The 9,393-nt window shown below is 46.5% G+C and overlaps 1 protein-coding gene across 1 annotated transcript; it reads left to right on the top strand.

Annotated features, from left to right (window-relative positions):
* Nucleotides 1–92: 92 nt before the first annotated feature.
* On the top strand, nucleotides 93–6,531 carry EIF4A3 (eukaryotic translation initiation factor 4A3). Its single transcript, XM_042894023.1, has 12 exons — nucleotides 93–322; nucleotides 435–507; nucleotides 593–659; nucleotides 1,315–1,377; nucleotides 1,837–1,969; nucleotides 3,208–3,288; nucleotides 3,706–3,847; nucleotides 4,586–4,724; nucleotides 5,209–5,324; nucleotides 5,806–5,913; nucleotides 5,994–6,121; nucleotides 6,325–6,531. The coding sequence occupies exons 1-12, from the start codon at nucleotides 151–153 to the stop codon at nucleotides 6,339–6,341; spliced, it is 1,239 nt and encodes a 412-aa protein (XP_042749957.1). The 5' UTR covers nucleotides 93–150; the 3' UTR covers nucleotides 6,342–6,531.
* The last annotated feature ends 2,862 nt before the right edge of the window (nucleotides 6,532–9,393 follow it).

Below are 9,393 nucleotides of genomic sequence, written 5' to 3'. Positions count from 1 at the left end.
CTCCCCGCCCCTTCCGCCCGCCCACCATGCATGCACCCACCGCTTCCGTCGGGATTCCCGCGCATGCGCAGCGGCCCGTGCTCTGGGTGCGTGGCGGCCGCGCCATCGTCGTCGCGTGCGGGTAGGGCGGCGGGAAGGCCTGACTGAGCCATGTCGGGGTCCGCGGGCTCCGGCGGCACCACCGGCTCGGCGAGGAAGCGGATCATGAAGGAGGAAGACATGACGAAGGTGGAGTTCGAGACGAGCGAAGAGGTGGACGTGACGCCCACTTTCGACACCATGGGCCTGAGGGAGGACCTGCTGCGCGGCATTTACGCCTACGGTGCGCGGCGGGGCGGCGGCGGGAGGGGGAGGGAGCGGGGGTGAAGGAAATGGCGGCGGCGAGGGGCGGCGCGCATGCGCGGCGGCGCGCCGTAACGGCCGTGTCCCCGCAGGGTTCGAGAAGCCGTCGGCCATCCAGCAGAGAGCCATCAAGCAGATCATCAAGGGCCGCGACGTGATCGCGCAGTACGTGGGCGGGGGGGCGGGCTGCGGGAGCGGGATGGGTGGCTCCTCCGGAACGCCGGAGCCTTCACCGCACCTCTGTTCTCAGGTCACAGTCGGGAACGGGGAAAACAGCGACGTTCTCCATCTCTGTGCTACAGTGTCTGGACATACAGGTAGTCCACGCGGTGAAAATGTCCGTTGTCTTTACTGTGAGGGTGGTGAGATGCTGGCACAGGCTGCCCAGAGGCTGTGGATGCCCCTCCCTGCAGGCTTTCAAGGCCAGGCTGCACGGGGCTGTGAGCAGCCTGGTCTAGAGGGAGGTGTCCCTGCCTTTAGCAGGGGGTTGGAACGAGGTGGACTTGAAGGTCCCTTCCAACACAAACCATTCTATGTTTCTGTGACTGCTTTCATTGGAGGGCTGAATTGATTTCTCATCAGTCAGAATTGTGTTCTTGGAGCCTCTTGGATCCATCTGAACAGCTGGAACGCATTGTGTGGTCAGACACAGGCTTCTGACTGACGAGCATTTGACAGGCACTGTGTTCTGAACAAGAAGATCAGCTGTTCTCAGCAGTTGGATGAATAAAACAAGCTGTCCAGTGAAGAGCTGCTCGAGCACAGTCTTGTAACTTAAGGGCTATAAACATGTAAGCATTCCATGGAGGTGCAGCTTTCTAGGTGTACCAATGCTTGCAAACCCATACGTTTTAGCACAAAATTGTACAATTGATCCTTCAAGTGTGACAGTTCAGGGTGCTGTGGGCTCTATTCTGTTTGTTACTGCTTGCACTGTACTTGCTATGTGATTAACTGCCATGTGGTCAACAGGTTCGTGAGACCCAGGCATTGATCTTAGCACCAACTCGAGAGCTGGCTGTGCAGATTCAGAAGGTAGGAACACCTAAATCATTGCCTGTAAAGCATTTATAAGGACTGGTGCAGATTCTCAAAGCATTCTCTGGCAGAGCTAGAAGTGCAACTTCTGCTTTTCAAGGGAATGCGTTTTCCTGAATGGAATAAGAAATCCTAATGAAGGGCTGTTTTTCCCATCTGTGTTATATCCATTCTTCCTTACATGACAGGTTAGTTAGCAGTCTAATGTTTTACATATTCCTACCTGAATTTCTAAGTACAGTACTCTTTAAAAGTAGTTGTGATCCCTGGGAAGTAACCAGATCCCCAGCCTTTGTAAGCCTGCCATTGAGGAGGTTTGGAGAACAACAGAAAAAATCTTTCGTTATGCTTTTATCTCTAGAAAAGCACCACGTGGCTATTCAGCCCAACATGACTTGATAAATAGCAAATTTCATAAGACCTCAGATGATTGATCTATTATTTATGTCAAAATAGGGTCTTCTTGCTCTGGGAGACTACATGAATGTCCAGTGTCACGCCTGCATCGGGGGGACCAACGTGGGTGAAGATATCCGAAAGCTGGATTACGGGCAGCATGTTGTTGCTGGCACTCCAGGCCGGGTGTTTGGTAAGATGAGGGAGGCTGCATGCTTCTGTGTTCATGCTTCAATTGAGCCATGGGACCATCCCACAAATTTAATGCATTTACATTTGAAATAGCATGGAAACTACATTTATCATTAATGTATGCAGCGATGAAGAGCAACAAAGTATAAATTTACTGGAAGAGATGAGAAAGAAAACACTGGGGAAAGAATTAGAATTTTCTGTTTATGCTTTGCTTTTCATAACAAAGTGGTTCTTTACATTGTAGCATAGAAAACAATATTTTTAATGGTGGTAATATTGCCATCCCGGGATTATCTCAGTGTCATGGAAGAGATAGGAGCTTGGTCTGTTTGAGTGTCAAAACAAGAGACATAGAATGCCTGTGTAAAAAGTCTGTCTCTTTCCTGCATATAAACTCCCTTACACTACTGCAAGGCTGCAGTGAGGCTTCCTGGAGCCTTCTCTTCTGTGTCCGCCTCCTTATAGTCGACTAAATAGTCCAGTCTTCAAATCCATCTCTCTCCTATGTAGGGATAAATATTAGGCCCATATGTTCACTGTACTGACCCTCATTAGCTCCTTGTCAAATCGTGCAACTTTATTATCTAGTTTCACATCATGAACATTTTTATATTCACTGTTCCTGGCAGTTGGTACAGGGAGAGAATCAGCCTTCAAGCTCATAAGTTATGGATTTATGAAACAGAGTACTACTTTGTTATATGAATACATACTACTGGGAGAACACTAGTCTCCATAGACAAAAATAACTAACAGCAACAACCACAAAGCAACTTCATAGCTGCCAAACTGGGTGGCTCTGAACAACTCTTAGAGCAAATAGTTCTGTCACAGGATGAAGGAATTACACAGAGCCATGTGCTCCTTCAAACAGGAAGTAGATTTGCCCACTGGACATGAAATTGAGGTGGCACATTGCATTTCTGGCATCCAGCTGCAGTTCTGTGTGAGATGATGCACTTGCATGCAGTTAGCAAATAATATCCCACAGCTTGGACTCAGCTTCCCTGTAGCCTGTGCTTCCTTATCTGGGCAGCAGAAACAAGCCCCTGCTTGCAGGGTATTGGGGAACACTGTGGCACTTGACTGTGCTTTTCCATCACCAAACACCAGTCTCTGTTGGCAGCAGGGGAAGTGCCAGTCCCTCCTCCAGTGAAATGCATTGACAGCAGCTGGGAGCAATGTAGGCTCGCTTGCTTTCTGAGCCTTTTCATCTTACAAAGTGAAATCTTACAGATATGATCCGGCGACGAAGTTTAAGGACTCGTGCTATCAAAATGCTGGTTTTGGATGAAGCAGATGAAATGCTCAACAAAGGTGAAACATTTATCTCCCTTGTACTTCTCTTTGCTCACCTCTTTGAGATTCTGATATCATCCCAGTTAGTAGTCCTGCTTCTTAAAACAGCTGTTTAACCAAAGCTAGGCAAGCACAGTTACATTATGGGCTGTAGGAAGCAATTTAATACACTTTGCCTAATTTAGTTACCATGTTCTTTTCAGTAGTTATAAATTCTGGAGTGTTGCTTTTTGTACTGTGCAACACAGCCATGTCACGGTAAGTCTGGCAGAACTGGGGAGAGATAAATGAGGGGTGACACTGGCTGTATGGTAAAAACACTCAGTGTTATTCTTAGAGCATAGGCCCAATGCTGAAGTAATCTAAACTGAAATAAAAGGATATTCAGGAGAAAGATGTGTTAACTTCCCAATGCTACTTGATTTCCTTTTGCAGGTTTCAAGGAGCAGATTTATGATGTGTACAGATATTTACCTCCAGCTACACAGGTGGTGCTGATCAGTGCCACTTTGCCTCATGAAATTCTGGAGATGACCAACAAATTCATGACAGACCCCATTCGCATCTTGGTGAAACGGTGAGTTTTTCTGGGAAGAGCAGTTCTTGTCTTAATCACGTTCCTTCTCAGCATTGCAGTTGGAGTGGGTATTTACAGACATCCTCATGTTGCACTTGGAGAAAGGCCAGATTGGTTCTCTGGCTTTATCCTTCTCCATTTCTGTTTGCTGCTGCTCAGCCCGACTTCCCTCATCCTCGCAAGTACAGTCTCTTCTGGAAATCTGTCTTTCATTCCTACCCAGTTCCTGTGCTCCTCCATTAGACTTTTGTAGGTGCCTTCCACTGATACCACAGAGTATGGCTAGAAAGCTTAATGCTGATTGATCCTGAAGGCCCTAGATGCACAGCTTATGTCTAGCATTGCAACAGGTCCTTACGTGCTGCATCTCATCAGGTGTCAAAGAAGTAAGTGTAGGCAGCCTGACTGGAAAGGCCTCACCCCTGCCTGGTCTCTTACATTGCCCCAGTTACCTCACTGCACTCTGTTCTTGTCAAGATGTTTGCAAGAGTGAGAACAGAAATGTTTCCCTTCGAAGTTGTCTGCTTAGAGCAGAGAGGGTGCTAAGTTTGAGCCTCTGTTGTGTGGGTCATGCCTGAAGCCTTTCTTAGAGCAGTCTTCTCCAGGGACTTCATAGAGTAACTTGAGACCCAGCAATCCAGAGCACTTGAGACAGCCATGTGAGCATCCAGCCCTTTTAGCTGCATTGTATGCACTCACCCACTTGCAGTGTCTTAAAGCTGTTCTTCTTTCCTAAAGTGATGAATTGACCCTTGAAGGAATCAAGCAGTTTTTTGTGGCTGTGGAGAGGGAAGAATGGAAGTTCGACACCTTGTGCGATCTCTACGACACGCTCACTATCACCCAGGCTGTCATCTTCTGTAACACCAAGAGAAAGGTACAGCAGCCACGAGATGGGCACGTTATCTCACTTGCAGAGGGCAACACAGAAGAAAATGCTGGGCTGAGCCAAAGTGTCTGGTTGTTTCCCTGGTTGACAATTGCCTAGTAAGAACAGCAGTTAAATGTGTCTTTAGGAGATGCCTGATGTAGACAGCAAGCTACAGGCAGACCTGATGTAGTTGGCAGTAACTGCCTTTTTAGACTAGTAGGACTGATAAGAATGTGCTTATTAATTGTAATTCCCGAAACAAAATCACACTGAATGAATGCCTTTAATTCCTTTCCTTTGAGGGTTCATGGAACCCTGTCATTTAGGTGATGCCCTGCAAGGACTATTTGGTTCCTTCTGCTCCAAAACACTCGTTAAAGTGTCTCTCAGTCCTTACCAGCATATATGTGCAAACGTTCTCCAAACAGAACTAACACTTTTGGCTGGCATGAGCAGATTGCTAACCCAGGCTGCTTGGCTGTACACACAGGTAGACTGGCTCACAGAGAAAATGAGAGAAGCCAACTTCACCGTTTCATCCATGCATGGGGACATGCCACAGAAGGAGAGAGAGTCCATCATGAAAGAATTCAGATCTGGTGCAAGGTAAGTGATTTTAACAGCGTTGCTTACAGTATTGCTACATAAGGCAAGAGGTCTTCCAGTGCCTCAGAGGAAACAGTCTTAGAAGCCTTTAAATCCTCTCTTCTCTCAAGGTCTTGTTTCTGGTTTAGTTTGAAAATCAGAATTCTTGATTTCCCTCCATCCCTTCGTAGTGTCTCACAGATGGGAGATGTCCACCGTCCAAGAAGGGATGCTCGTACTTTTAGGCATAGAATTATCCCATTGTGTTTTGCTGAGGAGACTGGGAGTTGATACATTTAAAATAAGGAATTAAAATGTAAGACCAGAGCTGGCTTTGCACTGTCTCATCAGAGAGGTTTGGTGGTTCTGTGGGACCAGATTTCCTAGCAGCACACTTGTGGAAGTGCACTGGGGAGAGCAGAATAGCAGATGTTTCCAGCACTGGGCAGCCTGACTCCTCAGCTCACATCTGTGCTTAGTGACCGTCCCCTTCTCTTTGCAGCCGAGTCCTTATTTCAACAGATGTTTGGGCTAGAGGTCTGGATGTGCCTCAGGTATCCCTGATCATTAATTACGACTTACCCAACAACAGAGAACTGTACATACACAGGTAAGCTTGGTGTTCACAGTAGGGAACACGGCTGAGTTACCCTTACCCACGGTGGCTTCATTGTTTCTCCTGCCTCTCAGAATTGGCCGCTCAGGCCGTTACGGCCGAAAAGGTGTAGCAATCAACTTTGTGAAGAATGACGACATCCGCATCCTGAGAGACATTGAGCAGTACTACTCCACCCAGATAGACGAGATGCCCATGAACGGTGAGTGCAGGCCTGCCCCAAGCTGCTGCCCTCCTCTGCTTGGAGGTCGGTGCGCTGCATCTGAAAGATGTTCTGCACGCTTTGCTCCCAACCACAACCCCTCTTCTCCTTCCCCTGGAGAGAAGCCCAGCAGTACATGCATTTTCCGACTGGGCTACAGTTCTCAGCACACTTGGTGCATACTTACATTTTCTTCTTTTCAGTTGCTGATCTTATCTGAAGGCCCGCATTCACGAGGGAGTTGGACTCATCATACCTTGTCCTTAGCCTCCATAATTGTGTTTTGGACCCCCCTCCATTTGTCATACTGCTGGTCATATGTTCTTGAGTTGGGGTTGCAGTTAGGAACTTGTGTAAATAATGTCTTTTCTCCTGCCCACGTTTTTCAATAAAAGTGAAATTTTACCATATCCTGTGCCTCATTACTTTAACCCAAAATAGTAACAGGCAGAGTTTTGAGATCCTGCCATAAAATACAGTTTCCCGTTCTCCACCCCTTATAATTGCTGCACCACCATTGCGCCACGTATCTGCTGGTTCAGATCCTCCCCTGCGCACACCAGTACTGACCTTGAGACAATAACCAGTGTTCAAGGCCTTTTTCGTCTCCACACAATTCAAATGGATCTCAGTGGCCCTTAGAGTCTCTGTAACAAGAGGCTCCCTCTAGCTGCCTCAGGGAGAACGACATGTACATCCACCCCAAACCTAGGGCTGCTTCAATACCCCAGCAGGTTTACCTATTGCTGGCTAATCCAGATTCATATACTGACGTGCATCCTGACTCTGCAGTGGCTGGCGCTTGCTTCCCACGTACTCATTCTCAACACATTCCCTGTGTCAAGTTCCCTAGTGCAGTTGCTGGCACTTCAGTTGCACTGCAGTTCCCTCATCCAGGAAGCAGAATTTGCAGAAGCAGGCTGCAGCAATTGGGCACCTGCTGACATCCACCCAGTGCATTTTATACTTGCAATCTTCTTTTTCCCCACACTTGTTGCTTCCAAAAAAAAAAAAAAAAAAAAATCACCTTGATCCCTTGCTCTTCCTGCCTTTGGATCCTCTCAAAATCATCCCACAACAAATTTGCACAGATCCCAAATGCTCTTTCCTGCGTCAGTATCCTAAACCTTCAGTACTAGAAACAGCAGAGGAAGGATGAAGATAACAGTTATCCCTCCTATTCTCTGTGTCCTTGCATTGTTTGCTTTGTAGCTTCTTGGGGCAGGGTCTATAACCTCTCTCCCCCTCCCACCACATGCCCACCTTTATAACCACCAATCCTCCTGCCAGTAGAATGGTAGAGGCTGGATCAAGACTTCCAGCCTGACAGTCACACTCATAGAGTTCTGCTCTCACCATCACTGCAGGGCATGGCCGAGCCTCAGATCTGACCCTCAGTTCTGTTCTCCAGGAAGGTACAAAGCAAGTGTGGCACTCCAAGCCACCTTTGTGATTCCTCAGTTTTTTGACCAAGAAAAACAGATTCAGCACAAGAGCAATAGATTGTTTAAATAACAGTATTTAATCTGTACAGTTTGAGAGAAGATAGCATAAAATGCAACATTCCTACCTCATCTTCAGCATCATTCACCTGGAGCTGAGCCCTAATCTCTGGAGGACAGGTAACAACCACCAACCCCTAGCAGCTCCGTAGGGTACAAAAGTCACAGTGCAATTGCTTTAGTTTAAACAAATAAGTTTCCCTCCCTGATGAGAGGGGAGCCTGATGCAGCTCAAACATTGATGGAAATCCATACTACTTCGGAATGAAGAAATAATAAAATACAAGCTATTGCACACAGTCATTTTCCAGCTGAAACTACAGCAGTTAGTTAACTGTTTAGCTGCCCTTATGCTCCACACTTCTGAAAACACCTTAGTCGATGCTTAGTCAAGTGAAAACAGGGCCTGTAACGAGATTTCAGAATGATACAGTGGTTGAAGGGCAGAAGCTGACAAACAACTCGGTAAAGTCAAGAAGCGTGCTTCAGAAGAGCAGAAAGTTTTCCTAACCAGGGAGGGGATAGGACCTAGACAGATGTCATCTTTCAGAGACGAGCAGGAAAGAAACATCAGCTTCAAGAGAAAGCCATGAAGTACAATAGACAATTTCTTTATATAATTGTCAGGATAAGTATTTGACATAGTTTATGTAGTAGAATACATACTTAAACATCTTTTAAAAATAAGCACGAATTTCATTTCATATATACACAACTGATTTTAATCATGTACTGAAAATAAATTACAGGAAATAACTTTAAAATGCAACAGAAGACAAGAGTTTCACAACAAACATTCCCACTGATTTTCCCAAGGGGGTGAGATTGCAGTGCTCAAGGCAGGTAAATATCACAAATATATCAAAAACTTCAAATTGTTGATGCATTCACACATTTACATGAGCCACAAACATTCCCTTACAGGGACTGCACTTAGCTACCACAGAACCAGGTTTTGCCATAAACTACAAAACTTTGATACAAAATCGTATTTATATATTTATATTTCATATACATGCCCTATCTGTGATTTCTTAAAAAATAAAAACTAAACACACTGTACAGACAATCCTAACTCATCGCTTGGTAGCTGTAGGCAACGTTTTTCAATGGAATTTCTTCCCCCAGTAGAATTAATGGCAATATTATATACATGAAGGCTAAACTGCAGGAAAAAAAACAGCTCAGTTTCGATATGCACCTCCCTCTGGACCAGGTCTGCGAGTTCAAGGCAAGACACCAGATGCTCAGACCCACTGCCTCCCTTACGAGCTATTCTGCCATCAGCAGTGTGAGGAACCAACATACATGTTTGTGTAACACTGGTATAAAAGGCAGTAAAGCAGGATGCATATCTAACATAGTGGCTCTAATAGCTTCACCAACTCCATACGCAGAAACGTTCTGGCCTCAGAGGTGGCAAAGGGGTGTTGTAGAGCTCGGTACACCTGGGGACAGCACAGCACCCCTTACAAGGTCTGATCCTTACTTCCCTGAAGTTATCTCCCGCAGAGGACAGGCTCCCACCGTAAGCCAGACACCGCATCAACTCAAACACTGGGGGGCAGATCCCTCCCCCTCACACACCCCAAAACGCACACATGCACGGTTCACCAGGACTATGCTTAAAAACACACCCCTCCCACCCACCCCCAGTCTCCAATGGCACCGGTTTGTCTCAGAAGCAGAGCACTTGACAAACTTACTCTCCCCAGGTGATGGCAGCAGTCTGCGAAGCCAGTCACACTAAACTACTTCTACAGTTGATTG

The sequence above is a fragment of the Lagopus leucura genome, unplaced genomic scaffold (assembly GCF_019238085.1).
Source record: "Lagopus leucura isolate 7727_CA_CO unplaced genomic scaffold, USGS_WTPT01 Super-Scaffold_73, whole genome shotgun sequence".
Classification (NCBI taxonomy): Eukaryota; Metazoa; Chordata; class Aves; order Galliformes; family Phasianidae; genus Lagopus; species Lagopus leucura.
The sequence above is the reverse complement of the archived record's forward strand: the minus strand, read 5'-3'. Positions and strand labels throughout refer to the sequence as shown.